The sequence below is a fragment of the Accipiter gentilis genome, chromosome 32 (assembly GCF_929443795.1).
Source record: "Accipiter gentilis chromosome 32, bAccGen1.1, whole genome shotgun sequence".
Lineage (NCBI taxonomy): Eukaryota > Metazoa > Chordata > Aves > Accipitriformes > Accipitridae > Astur > Astur gentilis.
Window position 1 is genome coordinate 15120008 of NC_064911.1, and position 20065 is coordinate 15140072.

Consider the following 20065-nt stretch of genomic DNA (forward strand, 5'->3'; position numbering starts at 1 on the left):
TAAGGCATATGTACCCCAGGGATTTAGTTCACTGTAGTCTGACATCTGTGTCTGATTTGGCAAAAGGTTGAGCTGTGAAAACTTCTGATGATGAAATATTGTTTGATTATTTAAACTGCTCCTATTTTCAATGCATTATTAAGATCTGCAGTAAATGTCATTTTAATCAACTCTTAGAACCTAGAGGTTGATATTCTGTGCATAAATCAACTCGCTCATTCCGGAAATCTTTTTATGGGATGTTGAGGAGCAACCTGCTCAATGTTTTCTTTGTGAGCTTTGAGCATTTAGATTTTAAACAGTCTGTATCCAAACCTCTTAAAAAAACCCAAATCTATTCCAAGTGCAAGAATATTAAACAATATTAACTGCAAATGGGTTGTGAAAATGTGGCAAAACTTTCCCAATGAGTAATCCTTGTAAATTGTTTAATCTGTAACAGACTTTGCAGCTTTAAGGATGGATTGCAAGCGTATCTGTGTCCCAGTGTTTAAGGAGAGGAAAGATTTTTGAAAGGTGATCAAGTGTTTGATGTGTGGTAGTATTTTTCTGGGAAATCATGGATGACTAGTAAAGCAAGATGTGATTCCATTGTTGAAAGCATACACTTTTCAGAACCATGGGTGAGTTGCTTGGAAGTGAGTGAGGTTGTACCTCAGATTTGTCTTTTGGCTTCCTCCTTGTACTATGAATAACAGCTCAGGTACTGTTCAGAGTCCCAGAGAAAAGTGTGGTTAATATAAAGAAGCAAATAAATACAGGAGGAAACGTATAGAAATGACAGAGCAGTTTACTGAGACTCTAGGGAAGTCAGTATCAAAACTATAGCTTGCTTCATTATGGTTAGGTGTTCAGAGATAGGATATTTCTGCTCTTATTCGGAAAATACAGTTTTCTAACATTCTCACCATTTATGTTCTTTTTCATATGCTCTTTTCCTAACAGAAAGCCTTCTTTCTCTTCAAAACACAATTCTTGAAAGCTCTTGGACATTAATCTTCTTGATAATAGCATGTTATTTATTAAACAGTAAGTCCTCTTCTGTAAGATTATATATTTTGCTCTACTGTTCACATAGTTTAAAGTACTGGAATCTGAAGAAGAACCCATAAAAATGACTGCTTATATCTGCACAAGGTCCTATTAGCTTTGGCTTAATTTGCTTTGAATTGATTGCTATGTAGTAAATATTACAGGCAGGGAATGTATATCTTCTCAGGTTTTTTTTTGCGTAAAACCAAAACTATATGCCTAATAGAATCTTAGTTTCTTCTCACACTGAAGTTAGTGATAATGTGGAAAACGCTCAATCCTCTTGCAGATTTTGTGCTAAATTTACAAGTAAATGTGGATTTGAGATATTAAGCATGGCATTGTAAAGCTTAACTCTTGTGGGATACTCTGGTAAAGAGAGTGAACCTGTTAGTTATGACAGATTCTGCAGTGAAAGATCATAGAATCATTTAGGTTGGAAAAGACCTTTAAGATCATCGAGTCCAACTGTCAACCATGCCCACTAAACCATGTCCTGAAGTGTCTTATCTACATGCTTTTTTAATACCTCCAGGGATGGTGACTCAACCACTTCCCTGGGCAGCCTGTTCCAATGCCTGACAACCCTTTCAGTAAAGAAATTTTTCCTAATATCCAATCTAATGTTTAAAACATTTGAAATGTCTAAAGCATTGTTGTGGTCTAACCCCGGCAGGCAGCTCAGTCCAACACAGCATCCCTGTGTTATCAACACTGTTTTCATCATAAATGCAAAACAAAGTGCCATACGGGCTGCTGTGAAGAAAATTAACTTCATCTTGGCCATATCCAGTACGTCCATTTAAATCTGTGCTCTGGCTGTTGTTTAACACTGAGCCCTATTGAGTAGCATTTCCTTACTAGTTCTTTTAATTCCTTACTTTGTAATTAGATTTTTCTTCATTCAGAATGAAATGAATGGGTCAGATTTTAAAAAGATAAACTTCTGATAACATACGTGCTTTTGGAAATTTAAAAAAAAAAAAAGGTGCCATCACCCAGAGTATGGACATAACTTAGCCATTCGCAGTTGCAAACCAAGCAGCTGGAAATGAGCAAACTGCATATTTTCCAAACTGTAAGAATGTAAATTCCATTTCTTGAACTCTACCCATGCTTCTGCTGCTGAAGCAACTTACTGGAGCAGTCTTTACCATTTTTTCCAGTAATGCATGCCATTGTAACTATTGGAAGACAAACTGTAGAACTATATCCTCATGAATATTCCTTTTAAATGATGTATTAAAAACTAGTACCAGAAGATGGGCATATCTGAACATATGTTACAGTCGACAAACTGATGTTAGAACAGTAATAGATTTTGATTTTGATTTTTTCTAATTTCCTTTTGTAGCCAGAAGTGCCCCTGAAAATAATTCTTTATTTACTAAACTTGAAAAGAGGAAAACTTGCATATAAGCCCTGACCTAAGAGAGAGAAGAATAAGCAACCAAGAATTAGATGATAACATAAATAAGTAAATGCCTCCCTCCCAAGTTAAATGATTTTTAATTCAGTTTATTGAACAAAACTGTCATTATTTGTGCAACGAGAGTGAAGAAATTCTGATTTCTTTCTTTCCTGTTTATGAGAAGAAATAAACAATTTTTATGACTCAGTGCTTCTATAATTATCACCAAATTTCACTTGCCAGTCAAGATGCTTATGGTGGTAATCCATATCTGCTACTGTGTCCATGTAAGTAACTTTTCTTCCTCTTAACCTGCTATCCTTCAGCATCTAAAAGAGCACATAACTAGGAGAGAGCTTGTAAAATTATTTGGACTTCCCTTATTTTCTCCCAAGAACTTCTCATTATGTTTTTCTGCCAAATTTGCTGCTTGTGTGTCAGTTCTCCTGGGTTTGTTATTATCTCTTTTATATTGTGCACTGGAACTAAGACAGGATCTGCAGTCTAGGTGGAACAGGAGCAGCTGTTTCATCCTGTGTCCTGTCCACTCTTAAAATAAAAAATTCTGAATCATATCCAATCTTAAAGAGTTCTTCTTACTGGGCCTTTTCACTGTCCAACTGGATGATTAACTGTGCTTTATCAGTATATGACCACCATAGCCAAATTTTTTTCATACGCCATATCTGCAGGTCATGTCTTTCCAGCTAATAATTTCATCTATCTTCAGCACCTCCAGGAAATTTCCTTTTCAGGACAGACAGCTGCAATGGATAGATACTGATTTCTCTGTGTGGAGAAAAAAATACTGTATTTCATCTCCTCTAGACTTACAGAGAAGCTCACAAATTTTTGATAGCCAACAGGAAAATGTGCTTTGGAAAAAACATCCTTTCACTCTGCAGAGTCATGGGGATTGCTATTTCAGGCACTTTGTCTGCATGCCTTTAATTTTGGGACCATCTTAGTTCCGTTTAATTGCAGAGGATTTCCTTTTTCTATTTCTTTTCTTTCCTTCCCTTTTCCAGTACAAGGAATAAGAGGAGTGGAATGATGAAAAACACCACCAAGTCTTAGTAGACACATTGTCTGCATATTTTATGAAGTGTACAAAGGCTGCGCTCATAGGTTTAGAAAGTAGTTATGAACTCTAGAACTGAGTTGTTGCACTTCTAGAAGGGAGAGGTCCTTCATGTAGTGCTCTTTTCCATGAAATAATTGTTTCTCCTCTAAAGAATCTTGAAAATTGTTCACATAGGTCAAGAGCTATAGTTGTACCAATTTCCCAGTCTCTTATTAAAATCAGATGACTGTCTTTTCCACCCTTTACTTTAGAAAGCTGGATGAATCTCGCAATATTCTTTTCCCCATTAAGATAGCTTCCAACACTGCCTTAGGACTGTACTTTGGGTCTCACACATTTAAAAGGTCAGTGGTTTAAGGTAATGGGGGAAAGAATGGTTATTTTATTTACTCATTAAAATGACATTTTTAGAGGCAGGTGCATAAAATTGCTTGTCTGCTAGTTACAGAATATTTTTAGCGATAAAGCAGTTTTACACTAAGCCTCTACCTAGGCCACTAATGGAATGGTCTTTAAATTGAATCACTTGGGGTTTTTTTTGTTTGTTTGGTTTGTTTTGTTTTTTCCTATAAATCCCTAAGACCAGACGGTGAAGTTAAATTTTGTAACTTAGATGTTAACAGAGCATTTTCTTTCTATAGAGAGATAAGTAAAATATTCAGGAAGTTATCAAACCTTTTCATCTGTTATGTAGAAAAGAACAGAGGTACAAGCTTGTCTTGCCTTGAATTTTATCAAAATTGATTAAAGTCTTTATTCAGGAAGTTTAAATACTGGCAACTGTGGTTTTCCCCCAGTGGATTAGGTCCCACCTCAATATGGCCACAGAACTCTTAATAGCATGACTTGGATGTATTCTAGTAATATTGTATAAATATCTAAAGTGAATACTGAGAATGCCATTGACTGTACTGTCTGACCTATCATCAAGATGTGATGCTCACTGTGGTGTAGCTGAACTTTGATGTATTTTAATTAAGTCTCCTCTGACCATTCTTCTTTGTGGTGTTTGAGCTTGTTAGTCTGCTTCATGAATGGGAATGTGCAGAGCTGAGTCAAAAGAAAAAATGAGGTCACTTATTTAGAACCAGAATTCTTGAAGACAGGAATACATTCACGTTTTCTATTCACTTGCCTTTACTTGTGAATTAAAAATGAGGCACTCAGAATCTCACCGTTTATTTATAGCTTTTTCCCTAAAATAACTGGGAATATTAACCTGAAAGATAGACGTGAATATTTCTATGAACCCTGCTGGAACTTCTTGTGTGCCTGAATAAGAAAACCAACCTCAGAGAATTCTGGTTACAGGTTACAATCTCCCTCATCTAAAAGACAAGAAAAACATAATTAAATGTAATTTTCTGTTATCAAGTCAAATATACGTGGGGATTTATATCTGATTATTTTGAAAAATACCTTTTTGAAATGAAAAGCCTCCAAATTATTTTAGATTTTAGATTTAGTGTATTTGCTTGTTAAACTTCATTGCCTTGTCTTGATCAGTAAAGTGAAGGGAAATTGCTTATTGCTTCTGTTTTCCTGTGAATAATTCTCTTCTTTAATCTTCATTTAATGTACCACCTTGATAAAAAGAGGTCATGACTTTTAAAACAACTCCCTATATTAATTTCAAAGTTATATTTATTTGTTTCAAGGTTGTAAGGAAGTTTCCATTTTTGCATTGCACTTCACCATGAAGACGCAAGTTTAGTCATCCTGAGCTTCTCCTACTGTCCCTGCAGAAAATGTCCCATGGACATAATCTCATTGGGAAATCGATCCCAAAAGTTTTACCGTCATTACCAGAGAAGGTGAATCAGTGCTTATGATTCTTAATATAGACCAATACACAGTCTGAAATGCTGCACATACTTTTACAGATAGCTGTCTGGGCCTCCTAGTATATGTGCAGCATATGTCAAACAGCCTGTCTGTGTCTGCTAGGATAGTTACCATCTCTTGAAATAACATATGCCAAGCCATCAAACTTTCTCTTCCATTGGCATACACACCAGAGGTTTAGTCAATATATTGGTTTCAGCTACGGAATATGAATTTTCTGAGTTCTGAGCTATATCAACAGACTTTCATAGTCCAGATGGGGCTGTAGACAAGTCCCTGCCACTTTTTCAGCCTGTAAATTTGTTCAGCAGGTTGAACTGACATGTTGTTGGAAATGCAGAAGCCAATGTGGCTTATTCAGCAGTAGGCTTTCATCAACTTGGATGCACCGTTTTAACACCACTGAAAATTCATAGATGGTACGTCATGGAAAAAAGGTGGCCCCTGTTTGATTCTTGTTGTTTATACATGTTTGAGAAACAGCAGTTTCCAATGATGATGTATTTTACTTTGCCATATGTGTGAAAAGTTTAATTAGCATATTCATCACCCAGCCCAGAAGTAGCATTACGATTCCTTTCACAGGCGGTTCATAAATCGCGCAATTCCAGTAGAGTCAGCTCTGTCTCCCAGAAACAGCGCTGCATCCGCCCTACAGGCATCCTCCCACTGCGAGCAAAACGAGTGTGGCAGAGGAGTCAGTGATCTTGAATCAGGCCTTTTAAAAAGTTATGGCTTTGGTATTCTCTAAAAACTGGTGGACAAGAGCATGGACAGCCCCTGTTAGCTTTAGTAGTAGCCTGGCCTGCACGATCAAGAGCAGACATCAGGCCCTGTTCCAGGAGTACACTATTCTCTTGGCTCCTGCACAAGCTAAATAATAACTGCAGTCTCTGTCGTGAGCGAACCATTGGAGGCCATGTCACGGTCGTTACCTTCTTGTTCTCTTTGGGAACTGAATGATGGAGCAGTATCCTGAAACTACTCTCTTGCCCGCTGACCCATATTAATAGGGTGTCACCTAGCAAATGGATTTGAAATTGCTGGAAACTTGCTCACTGGGCAGAATTCGTCAAGGGGCTATCCCATCAGGCAGAGTACTGGGCAGAGAGCTCCCTCAAAGTTTCTGCAGTGATTTAAACGGCAGGTGTGCGCTTATTTTAAATCCTTTTGTAAAGTTAGAAACATCACATCTAAAAGGTGATGTTGGAATTAATGTGCGGCAATCAAGGAGTAGTTGCTGCTCTAACAAATAAGGCATCTCTTAATTTCAGCGGCATCCAAATTAATGACAAGATATTGAGAACGCCTTTTTTCCCTGGACTCTTATCTCTATTATTATTTCTGCGTAAATATCAAGTGAAGCAACATGCTATATTGGATAGACTTGCACAGTGCATTTCGGTTTAGGTTAAGGCCATTGAATTTGAAAGATCAGACTACACAAGATTAGTTCATGTAACTCCAGCATATTGTAGAGCAGAAGGAAGTGGTGATTTAACAGCTAAATCCATTATGTTTCTGTTAGCTGGCTATGGAAAATTATACCTGTATTCTATCCGTAAAGAACAAATACCTTTTGAATCCATAAGGAATACCTTTTAAATGTTTATATAATATGTAGAAACGGAATACCTTATTTTTTTATGCATGTTGTGTGTACTAGTATTAGCATAAAATATGACAATTAAAAGGATTGTTAAGTGTTTTCTTGTTTTCTGCAGAATGTGGAGTTGCATGGTACCATCAGTCATTCGTTTTGGTTTTGCATTTTTTTTTTTCGTTTTCTCTTAATTTTAAAAGGGAAATTAGCTTATTTGTATGTGTGTATATGGTAAATCACAATTCAAATTTCAATGTCGAAGGTAGAATACAAATAAATACTGAACAGCCAAAATTTGTTACAGCTACTGGACTTCAGCAGTAACTCCTGCTATGAACAGTCCTTTTAATTAGCCCAGAGTGCCTTCCCTGGCCAGGTTCCTCTGGGTTTGAATTTTTGATTCCTGGTAGTGGAACTCGACTGGTACTGTTAGTGGCCGTCGTGACAAACCCAGTCAAATGAAATACATGACAAAGCTTAAGAGAGCCTCCTAAAGAGCCTCTGCCTTTCCTCAAGTCTTAGAAAATGTTAAGGGGATGTGGCAAAGGTGCCCCGAGAGGGACCAGTACGCGCTCGGGTTTGCTCCGTCCTCCATACAGCCGCTGGGGACTTGCAGGGCCGGCGGCTCCCCTGTAGGCCAGGGACACTGGAGGGTTCCCCTGGAGGGTTCCCCTGGAGGGGCCTTCGGGGCAGGGCCCCAAACCCCGGGCCCGTCCCACCGCCCCAGCCAGGAGCGGGGCAGCCGGGAGGCTCCAGGGCCGCCCCAGCCCCCTGCCTTGGGCATCTCCCCAGGGATGGGGCAAGGCCAGGCAGGGCCGCGGGCCCACGGGTGGGCCCGGCTCAGCAGGGCCCATGGCTGGGGCAGGGCTGTGGGGAGGCCTCAGGGCCTGGGGCCATGCTGGGTGCGCTCCTAGAGCACACCCTCCACGCTGGTTACGGCCTGAAGAAAACCGATTTGTCCCCTCCCGGACCAGTCCACGGTGGAAACCAGAACCCAGCGAGTGGGGGAGACTGAGGGATCCACGTCAAAGGCATGTCCACGCTGCGGGTCAAACCAGCAGCGCAGGTGCTGCCATAGTGATCTTGATATTCTTGGGCCCTGCAGGGAATTGTAACGTGTTTTCCCTGCTACGTAATTTTTTATGTTACCTGGTGCTGTTATAAAATAACATAAGTATTTGAGACGTGTAGAATAACGCAACACAAAATATTGGCAAAATACTGCAAATGGCTTAGTTTAATAAAACCCCCAACTAAACAAATATTAAAATGACTATTTTTCAGCAAGATAGGCAGAAAATTACCTTCTTCATTAACACTCTCTGATGATTATTTTTGTTTATATGGTGGGTAGGGAAGTAGAAAGCTAACCTAGTATTAAAACAGAAAGAAAATAGGATGTTAATGAGGATTTGATCAACAGGTCAATCCCCCCCCCCCGCCCCCCCGCAGTATCCCAATTTGGCTGTGCATTGCTTTTCACTGCTCATTCCCTATGAATCCTTACAGTTGTATCTCATGAATATAGAAATGCATAATAAAAAGCAATTAAATGCAAACATGTTTCAAATACCATTACAGGAAATCAGAAAAGCTGTAATTCACTTCATTTGCTATTGATAAACAATACTTGAAAAGAAAAATGGGAGATGATAGTGAATTTATCAACACTTCTTAGTTTTTACTGATTGTCCATAAAGTTTCGCAAGTAAAATTTCAGGCAGCAGTGTAGACATGTTTTCTATGTTGAGCTGAAACAGAGAAGCAAAATGGCCCTTTCTGAAACTTAAAATGACATAGATTTCAACAAGTTTATTGCAGAGCAAAGAATAGCAGATTTCCGCCAATGAAATGATGTGTCGTATCAAGTAGTGACAAGCCTGGCACACAATCTTGTCTGCTGTCAAACTAATGATAACTGAGATTGTGGACAGAAAATCAAGTTGGAGAGGCAGTGGATAGTCTGCAATATTGGTTACGACAAGGTAATCAAGCTATAAAATAGGTGGGAGAAGAGTGGGGACAGGAAAACAAAAACAAACCAACCAGTTAATTATAATATCTTGGATAACCCTGGGATATTTTTTTTTTCTTTTTTGCTTATGTTACTTGAAATATGAAAGCAATATGAATCTTGGAACTCCAGGTGTAGTTTATCATTTCTTTTACACTTTTCAGTGATTTTTTTTTTTCTTCTTTTAATTATCTACATGTAGTGCCTCACCTGACATTTATTTGGTCAGTGCCTGATGAAATGAAGCTGCTGTATGTTGGGAAGGGTTTCTTGGAGTTGCCTGATGTTAGCACATGAATTACACCTTTCCAGATTAAAAAAGAAAATTGCTAGAGAATATGCTGTTGCTAATTCAGTAGGGTACCATTGCTAATGGTAGGTGCCTCCCTGTACCTTTGGGAACTGTCACTGCTACTATGCTTTTGTTTTTAATTCATCAGTATAAATGTTTTACTAGATAAGTATTAGTTTACTACTAGTAATAGTCGTTTTCTATTAATATTTTTAATCTTCCTAAATTCAATATCATTGCTGCATCTGATGATACGGTTTTAGTGCCATATACTATATGAACAAAATGTTAAACAGTGCACTTTTAATCTGCTGGTAATGTAAACCAGACAAAAGGACAGAGCTGCTTAAATGAGATTTCTTATGCCTGTCTTTCCTAGTATGAATTTGTGTTAGGTTTGTAATCATTTTGTTGAAACCTTCAGGATGAAGGGACCTATTGCTGTTTATTTTGCTAGCATTACTCTTTTCCATCCCTCTTTGCTTTTGTTTTCTCTGGTGAGCGTCTTTGTCGTTAGCTGCCACTATCCATAAGTTTTCCCAGAAACCAATTCTGAACAGAAACTAATCTATTGGTGTTTTACAGCTTCCCATGGAGCTTTAGGACTTTTCAGTCTTATTGCTTATGCTACGGTTAATCTACACTGCATGTGTTTTATTTTTCAGGAAACTGAAGCAGCAGTGCAGGCTAAACAGCCGAATGTGGAAGAGGTTTTGTCTAAAGGGTGTCATTTATATAAGGAAAAACCAGCCACTCATCCAGTAAAGGTAATGAAGCAACCTTTAGCAATATCCATTACTGTGTAATGGGTTATGCTTCCCCTGTTGTACACTTGTCCTTGATGTGCTCTGTTTAAAATCAATGAAAGAACTTGGCAAATGGCATTTGTTCTGTTGTGTGACGGCATAGCCAGGAAAAATGTAATGTTCCCAGCTAGAAATTTTTTGCATATTGTGATGGGAATATTGTTTCTGACATTAAGGTTGTTCTACCTCCTCAAGAGTAATCCGCATTGAAAGCAAATGTAATTTTTGATGCCTAATTAATGGCACCATATAACATGTTTTTAAACTCCCTTATTTTGAATTTTGCTTTCAGAAATTTTGTCAATTAAAAAAAAAAAAAATAACATGTTTTCTAGAAAAGGTAAGAGTCAAGTCATAAAGAGGGCCCTTTGCCCTAAAATTTTGTCATGGTGAAGGAAAGAAGACATGGCAATATAGAGCTTTCCTACTCTGTCTGCTAAAATTCATGTAGAATGATTGACTTGATTCTGTTTTGGAACAGAGGATACATTGTTAAGAAGGCTAATGCCTCTCGACACTTCTCTTTTAGGAAAAATGTACTATAGAATCCTTCTCCCCAGCAGAGAAACCAGTTTGAAGGGGATACTTTACACTCGGTTTCCTAAAGGCTATGTAGACCTTCATTGAGACTAGAGTATCATTTTCTGTCTTGTAGAATCTTGCAGCAGAAAATAATCAGCCAGAAGCCTCCCATGTGTGGTACAGCTACTTTTGGAGTGGGAGACCAAACTAGTAAGGTCACTACCATATCGACCAGAGCTTGATCTGGTTTCTGGTTTTATAACTGCCAATAAAGTATCTGTGAACATGATGATGAAGAGTTCCCAGAAACTGTTATAGTGGCTTATTGACTATACTAAGTATCTATTGCAATTGCTTCTGGCTGGGCAGAGGTAGTAAACTTTGTATTTGGAGCTTTTCCAAATCTACAGGACTCAGTAACCTCTTTTTACAGAAGAAGGTTTCCTCACAAAGTTAGACTGTCTATAGGTGAACTCTACAGTGAATTTCTTGTTTTTCCATCCCTGTTTAGTCACTATACTTGGAGTATTATTGTCCTACTTTTACAAAATTTCCTTTAAATTACTTATAAATCCCACCAGCAGATCCCCATTCACGGGAGCACATGAATGCGCTTATCTCCACTTCAGAAATTAATACATTTGTAAGAATGATTTGGTTTCTTTTCTTCTTTACTGAATAGAAATCCTTAAGAGTTATTTTCGCCTTTGGTATCTATGCTTTCTTTTAATGATCGGATCTCTTAAACAGTGATAAAACACTAAAAGAGGTAACTGAAGGTGACTTAAAAGTAGCGTAATAATGAGAGTGAGCAGAAACAAAGCTTTTGACTCTGTGTTGGGCATTTTCCTTGGCTAATATAGTGCTAATTTTGTTGGGAACTGAAAGATGTCATCTGCAGTCTGAATGGATGATGGAACAAAAATCACTCTGTGATAACTGCATTTACTTATTTCGTATGACTTCAGCTGTAGTTTTAGAAGAATCTTACTCCACATTTTAACAAGCCAAGTACTTGAAACAACAAAAAACTAGAGGTTTTGGCTTGCTTTCTAAATTTTTGTTATTGCATATAAAGAATTGCAGAACGAATGCTGGCATTTTCAAGAAGAACTAGTACTTGTTTTATATACCACTGACAGAAGTATAAGTGGTGTGAAATGATATTGTTTAGGCCAAACTTCTAACATAGAAGTGTATTCTGTGTCTATTTCTTTTAAGTGTTCACATCAAAGACACTGAAAACTGCCAATTTCTACCAGATTTACTGGAACAAGATAACTCTTGAAATAAAGATTATGATGTTCTATGAGTTGTAGTTTTGACAATGACATTATAAAATGTGTCTGTGAGGAAATTAGTAACTACTTGTGGAATACTGAGTATTTAATTTCTAGTCCCTCTTTAATTGCATTTTACCTTTTTCATTACATTCTGTAGTTCAGTTAATTTCTGGTTCAGTGTCTGTCTTGTACAATAAGTCATGAACCAGTGAATATATACTGTCAGGACAGTTGAATTTCTTTCTTGATGATGTAGGTTTCCTTAAGCTTTCACCCATTTATACTGCATTGGTTTTCTGTCATTGTTCTTCATGAGTAACTTCCAGCAATGTCTGCTATTTATATGTTCCAATATAGACTTTTCAGCAGATGTCAAAATCATTTTCTACAGAAAATGTATTTGGTGGATGCAGAAATAATTTGTACTCAGATTAAGGTGTTCTTGAAAAGATATTAGCAAGGTTGCAAAGTTAGGCACTCAAAATTTTAGAAAATTCTTGAATTAACACTGCTGTGGTGGCCTTGGTTTAGGCTGAACCCTGCCTAATTCTGTACAAGATAATTGACAGCACTCACAGTGCGAGTAGCAATTCAATACTTAGACTCATACTCCTTGTTTAGTTTGTGGCACAGAAAAAAAGATAAAATTATATGGCCTCTTTAAAAGCATTAATTACTTGCATAGCATTGCTTGACAGCTTTGTAGATTATTTGGTTCTCTGAGGCATCTTTGGTTTAGCTTCCTTTTTTTCCCTCTGATTTACTTAATTCACCACAAATCTTCCCATTTTTTTCAAGAAATGAAGTAGAGGCTTTATAGACTCATTCACACCTCAAGCCTCTCCTGTGCTGAAAAACAGTATGTATCAGAGAATTAAAGATACTGGTGCAATTATGTTCATTGTATCTGAATTAATGTTCATTGTTGACATTAGTCTGGTATTTCCTAATGTTTAGCTGTTTATCTTTCCAGCCTTTACAATATACTCCCATTATGGTGTTTTGAATGTAAATTAATTCCCATGGATTTATATTGACACATACTTAATCTTATCTCATAGTTATGTCACTGAAATAAGTATATTTTCACACCTTCACTAAGCGTACTAAAAGTGCTGATATTGGAATTTTGCAATGCAGGACTGTAAAAATATTTTTGTTGGCAAATGAAATCCTAGTATATGCTGATTCTAGAGTCAAGAATAGGATGAGACGTGTGATCCTTTAAGCACTAGCACTTTAATAATCAGACCTATTCACTTTTATAAAATGGATTTCATGCTTTCGAAAAGCATTTCTGTAAAGCTTTTGTGAGTGGGGGAGGGAGAGGTTACTGCTGGTGACAGTGGCAATAGAAAGAACGTAAGCCCCAATCTCATGATTAACAGCACTTAAACAGAAGAGTTTATTTGGGAAAGGATTCTGTGGCAGTGGAAGAGCTGTAGTTTCCTTGCCACAGCACTCAATTTGTCCTTTCCCATGTTGGGTGGGAGAGTGAGTAGTGAGGAAGTCATTTTCATTGTCCTCAGTCTTGCTTTTAAAAGACTACACCATTTCTCTCTCGAAATACTCCTCTCTAGTTTTAGTGCTGTCAGTGAGATTAGTTCATGTACAATTGTTAACCTCACTTAAACTGCACCGGTGCTGACATTTAAAGAAAATCATTAAATCAATAAAAGTGTTCCTCAATGCAACATATTTCGATGTTCATACTTGTCACCAAAGCTCTGGCACTGCAATTACGGCAAAATTGCTGTGCTCAAAGAAGTTCACATTTTAATGCATGCATGCTAATTTATGGCAGATGCAGGATTGGCTCAAACCATAACTCTGATAGAAGAGTTTAGAACTAGCTTCTCTCTTATTAGCGGTTTAGATGTTGCCTCAGACAACTCTCTCTAATGTCTGTGGTGGGCATGTTTTATATTTTGTCATTGCTAAAAGAAGTCTCTGGCTCACATCCACCTGAATGATTAAGCAGCTATTCATAGTGAGGACCAATATTATATTTATAACATCCATATCTCCTTCCTTAGCTCCCGTAAATATATTGTAAAATGAAGCCAGACTTTGATAGTGTAATCTCTCCAGCTTTTGTTTTTAAGGGCTGTCTGCATTCTCTGCTACTATTGAATTAATAGATATTGGAGCAGTCCTTTACATTTTAAGCTCTGGAAGTAGGTTCTTGGGCTACAACAGCAGAAAAAAAAAAGGAACTTTAAAATCTGACATAAAATGTGTTCAAAATGTGTATTTCTGTGTGTCCATAATCCACAGAGAAATAAAACATATGTATAATTGTGAATTGTAATATAACAAGTTGCATCTATCATGCATCCCTGATTGCTTTTTCTGCCTAGTCCTCATAGTCTATTATCAAGGAGAATCTCTGATATTCCTGACTTTTGATTTTATTTTTAATGCAGTTTTTAAGCTGCTCTTAAAGATAAAAACTTCTTTTATTCCCTAATGAGGAATTGTATCCTTTTTCTCCTGCCCTATCAACAAGCATTTACACTAAAAGCTGTCCTGAGTTTATACCAGGTCATATTCTGGCCTCCGTTGGTGACAGATACCAAAGAACTTTGCAGATTTGGAGTGTTTATGGAAAGCTTAAGGCAAATTCTAGAAACGCTCCCCTGACGCATCAGAATATGAAATTGTGCTACCTCAGTGTCTATGTGTGTGTGTGAGTGTACACACAGCAATTTAATGTGTATTGTTCCTTATCCCTCTTCTATTGACCCCTGTTGTCTTAGGCTCTAGGTAATTAAAGTACCCTTCTTAATAGGCATCCTGTTTCCATCAGGGCTGGATTGTGATTTAGACTACATATCTAATTGTGAATTGGACACAAGAATACTAAAAGCATTCCTGAGTGGCATTGGTGCACTGTGCTGCTTTTTTGTAGCAGACAATCAGGGAGCAGCTTAAAAAAAGAAATACAGTCTTCATTTTAAGAGTTTAGAGATGCCAGCATAGAATTAGCAGTGCTTCATCCTTCTTTACAGTTCTTAGAGAAAGGAAGAAAGAGGGGTAGAAACAACATTTTCAAGTCTAAATGCCTCTCAGGGTTATCTGAGGACAGATGTAATTCATACTCACGACTTTCACTTAGGTTTTGTTTAAAAGTAACAGTTCAGCCATTACTGGTCAGGACTGCGTGCCCACACACTGAAGTTTGTGACTCCCTGAAGACTCCTAAGGCCTTCTTTTTACCTTTTTTTTTTTTTAATTATTATTTTTTTAATAGGTGGAAGAATGTGTTCTGCATTTGATATTACAAATTGCAGAGGATTTCTTGACAAGGTTTTTTTTAATACATAATTCCCCTTTCTATTTGAATTAAAAAAATTAGCATCTCAGGTTCGTGGTGATAAAAACCCCCCACCTCTCTACAGTATGTTAAAAAAAAAAAAAAAGTCATCTTGTGTTCCCCAAAAGGGTGTAAAGGCCTGTCGACCGGGGAGCAGGGCAAGCCAGTGCTTACCCCCGGAAGCAGTGGGGTCTCCCCACTGGGCTCCAGGATAATGTCTCACCAGCCAGGGCCTCTCCTGCTGCCCCCAGCCAAGAAGCAGTCCCTGGCTGGGGGGCAGGATCAGGCCCCGTGAGGGGAACCAGAATCCGACACAGCCCCAGGGGGCTACGGCAGGGCCATGGGGATGGGAACAGGCCGAGGTTGGTCCAGGAATCGATCCGTGGTCGTGGTCGTGGTCAGGCAGCTGTGCTGGCTCTAAGTTGGCCCTGAGCTTCAGCAGCCAAACTTCGAAGAGGAAAGATGCTTTCAGGACCCTGACACCATGAAGCTGTTTTGCAGCCCAACTGGGAAGGAATTTACACATTCGTCTCTCCCGTTTGTGAAAATTAATTGCTGTTTCTACCTTTCTGGGTTCTTTTTTTTTTGTTTTTTTGTTTGTTTGTTTGTTTTTTAATTCAGCTGGTCCATCAGATGGAGGAAAAAAAGTTTAATTTATTTTACATTTATTTACATTAATTTACGTATTATAAATTTAATATATTTTTTATTTTTCTATTGTAGAAAAAATTAGAAGACTTGAATGCTGACTGGAAGGCAATAATCCATTTAATTCATCAACTAAAGGAAAAGCCAGCATTAGGAGCGTTTGGCCTTTTCTCTTCAGGTCTCTGTAAGTGCTTCAGTATATACATCTTTTGAAATTAATTACAAATCACACAGCTAAAATGAAAATGGCTGGAGACCATCTAAATTTGTTCTGCATCCTTACAAATTTCAGCTTTAGCTTGTAAATGGGAGGTGTGCTAGTGTGGCATTCAACTTGGCTTTTTATCGTTTCCTTTCTATTTTGTGTAATGTGTCCCAGAAGACAAATTAGGTTATGGATTTGATGAAAAGATTGCAGCATGCTTTTTAAATTATTACTGTTTCAAAATCTTGTTTCTTTATTCTATGAAGAGATGAGATGAGATTTTGACTTTCTACATAAATTCATGGAGGAAATACTATGAAGGAATAAGAATTATTTAAATTAAAAGATAATAATGTTACAGGTCAAGTGGATGTAAATTGGTCACAGAATGAAATTCTGAAATTACTTTTTATGATAGGGCAATGAACTGAGACTATTTCAAGACAAAGCTTGTGTATTCATAGAAAAGGTTGTATGACAACATGGTAAGAGTAATTCTGCAGTTAAACATTAAGACTGTGATATATATCTCTGGGTGTCTTGAGTTCATGAATCCACAACAAGAGACTTGATCTCCATTTAATTTAAATTATTTGGACAATATTTGTATTAGGTTCTTCTCATATCTCTTTGCACCTGCTGGGTCCCTACAAGGATTACAAGCTCATTTTTATCTCCTTGATAAATGGATTTTATTTCCCACTGCTTTGCTTTGAAATGTAGTGATTAAGCATGGGTGGAAAAGAAATATATAATGGAAGCACTGGGTTAAATCTCAGTTTCTAAAGTCTCAAAGATTCTTTACTTGATATTGAACTATTTATCTCAGTTGCTTGGATGAAGAATGTTACTCACCCATACAATTTGGAAAGCTGCTCATCAGATGTGGGAGTAGAAAGAAATTCCACCCCCCACCCCCCACCCCCCGCCCCTGGCACATGTCAGATTTGCTGTAACTCAGGCTACAATACAGCTACAGTAGTCACCTGGGATTTGATTACTTGTTGGATGTTGATGCCTCTTGCTTTTAACATGTTTTAATGGGTAGCATACAAGAAAAGCTGAAATTGGAGAATTCTCTACCTTCTACTAGTGACTGTCTAGGACAGCAAAGCAGAAAAATCTTTTTTTCAGAGAAGTAAATAATTGTACTATATAGACAGAATCCGGAATATTCAGTACCAGAAGAAAGTCCAACTTCTGTCAGAATAGCATGTATCAATTCAAGCAAAGCAAGATGTCTTGCTTATGATGTGTTGAATCTTAGTAAATAGGAACTATCATTTAGTTTTAGTCATTTAGAACTGCTGTGGTTCCAGTGGCAATCATTTCAGTTTTCTAAAAAGGGCTTAATACCGCTAGTGTTTTTTAAAACCTGTAGTACAGCAGTATCCCTGCTTTACAAGATTTTGTTCTAAGGCGTGCTATAGAATTTCATGTAATGACATGAGGGAACTGAAGGAGATGCGTAATCATTTTTTGCTGTGCTGGGTCACTAAACTTGCTGTGTCAGTTTTGCATGTCAGCAGGTTATGTCAGATTCCAGGGGGAGGGAGTGTTGGTGACTTGCATATTTGCTGTTACAAAGGAAATTGTAATAATGGAACAAGAGAGAGAACACACAGTAGTAGTGCAATAATAGATGCCTATATTAACTCATCTTTAGCTGAAGAATTGCAGAATTACTCATTTACCTTAATTCAAAATGTAGGCTCTGACTACTAACATTTCTGAGACTCAGCAAATGGAATTATACATGCAGAAAATGAAAGCACTGGTGTTCTATAAAGGATTAAATAGGAAGTAAGATGGATTTCCTTTCTATTGCCAAGAACACTTCAAATTTGAACCTGTGCTTGTAACACTAATTCATAATTTTTCTTTATTTGAGTCAGTTTACTGCAATCACATCATTATAGATGTGCCACCATAGAACTGTAGAGTTCAGAAGGGACCTAGGGAGACATCTATTCCTCTTGCTCAAAGACCAGTCAATTAGCACAGGTTGGTCAGGGTCATGTCCAGTCAGGTTTTGAGTATCTCCAAGGATGGAAACTCCATAACCTCTCCAGGTAACCTGTTCCAGTGTTGCTGAACCACTCTCACAGTAAAGAAAGTTTCTTCTTATATTTAAATGGAATTTCTAGTATTTGAATTTTTGCATGGTGCCTCTCGTCCTGTCACTGGGCATCACTGAAGAGAGTCTGGCTCCGTCTTCTTTATTCCACCAGTCGGATATTTATACACATGGATATGATCCCCCTGAGCCTTCTCCAGGCTGAGACAACAGGTTTTCTGGAAAGGTAGAAAGTGGTATCTGTTACTAAAGTATTTTTTTTTCATTTTGTTAAAAAAAAAACCACAGAGGGGGTGGGGGGAATTTTCATGGGTTTTCTCATGCTATACTATAAGTTCTGTAGTAATTTTAGCCACTTCAGTTGTAGACATTTTTATGGACTTGCTTTTTCTGTGCTGCTGATTCTCATGAACCATGAACTGGTGCGCAGAGAGACTCAAACTGGCTATGGGAGAGCTAGCTTTAACCAAGCCTCCCAAAACGTAAACAACCTCATTAAAGGTCATTTTTAAAGAAAGATGCACAAAATTATTTTGGAAGGCCTCTGTGAAGCAATGGCAGTATCTCCTGTTGGTAATTATTCACTTCCTGATTCTATGGAGACTTTTGTAGACATCAGAATTTAATAATGTTGACATCTGTGTTTGAGACCAGGGAATGAAGATGTAATTGGCTAATCTCTACTGCCCTGTCAGGTATCATTTGGTCTAGTCTGGCTATAAGAACTCAGCCAGAGGGTCTTACTAAATATACCATCTGGTGGCTTTTACAGAGGTAAAGGACCCTGTTTATAATTATTTCTAGGTCTGTGTATTATAGTTTCTTTGGCACTAAAAAAAAAAGTCCTTAATATCCTACCAGTCCAGTGTGCCCTTGGGCATAGTGAACAAGAACTGCTTTTCCAGCTCGAAGAATGTACTTAGCTGAAGGGTATGTCTAAAAACTTAGCAAAGATTGACTTCCAAGACAAGATGATTCAGGAAGGAAATCACACTTGCTATCTGTACTTGACATGATAACATGAAATTGTGTGAATGTCTCTATCCAAATACCTTGATGCCTTCCTTAGCCAGCAGTTTGAAAACATTTTAAGCAGAGAGAAATGCAGTTCTGGAATGTGCTTTTACAGGAGGGACAGGTTTTAATAGTATTGTTAGCACTCCTATGAATTCTTTTGTACTGAAGTGCTACCACTGCATTTACTTAGTAAGTTAGGTAAAGTTAAGTAGTGCTTTGTAAACCCCTGTGGATGCATTGTGGGTGGGAGGCATTCCTGACTTTGGTCCCCAGAAAGACATTTTCCATCATTCGCCTTCACTCAAATAAGAAGTTAGGGGAAAATTTTGGCCACTTTCATTTAGAGCTCTACTTGAAAACACAATTTCTTAAAAAGGATATGTATTTCTTTTCAATCATGCTATACCTGAAGTTATTAAAACTTTAAAAAATAACTGCAAATGAATACGGCTGAAAATACTTTGTCAATTGATTTTACATTTTGCATGTACAGCTAATAAAACTGTGAGCAGTACATTATATTGGTACTCTTGCAGTTTAACTTATTTAGTGAACAGTACTTTGTGTACAATCAATTTCATTTTTTCCCCTGAATTTTTACACAAGTTTTTGTATTTTTGTATGAAATGTCTATTCAAGTGAAACAGAAAAAATGTCTGACTGTGAAATGAAAAAAGTAGAGAGAGCTAGTGTCAATTACAATGATGAAATTACTTCTCAAAATTAAGTAGAATTTGTCCCTTTAAACTTTACAAGTTATCAGTCTTATTTTGGAGCATTGTTATAGCAGGCCTTAAAAAAAGGTAAAAAAATAATTAGTTTTGTTTTACAAATTGTAGCAGAGTTAGAGATGCATTTGAGAGAAAGGCTTTATATGCATTGTTAGTTATTGTATATTTAATTCAAAGAA

The 20065-nt window shown here is 37.5% G+C and overlaps 1 protein-coding gene across 18 annotated transcripts in view; it reads left to right on the plus strand.

Annotated features, from left to right (window-relative positions):
- DMD (dystrophin) overlaps positions 1–20065 on the plus strand; it is a 1191992-nt gene that overhangs the window by 804892 nt on the left and 367035 nt on the right. For 17 of the 18 annotated variants that reach the window (XM_049835325.1, XM_049835324.1, XM_049835302.1 and 14 more), the window contains 2 exons: positions 9947–10048; positions 15932–16040. In XM_049835325.1, coding sequence (XP_049691282.1) covers positions 9947–10048; positions 15932–16040 — 211 coding nt within the window. Of the gene's footprint in view, positions 1–9946; positions 10049–15931; positions 16041–20065 lie in introns of those variants that run through there. The other variant, XM_049835315.1, reaches the window with a different exon arrangement.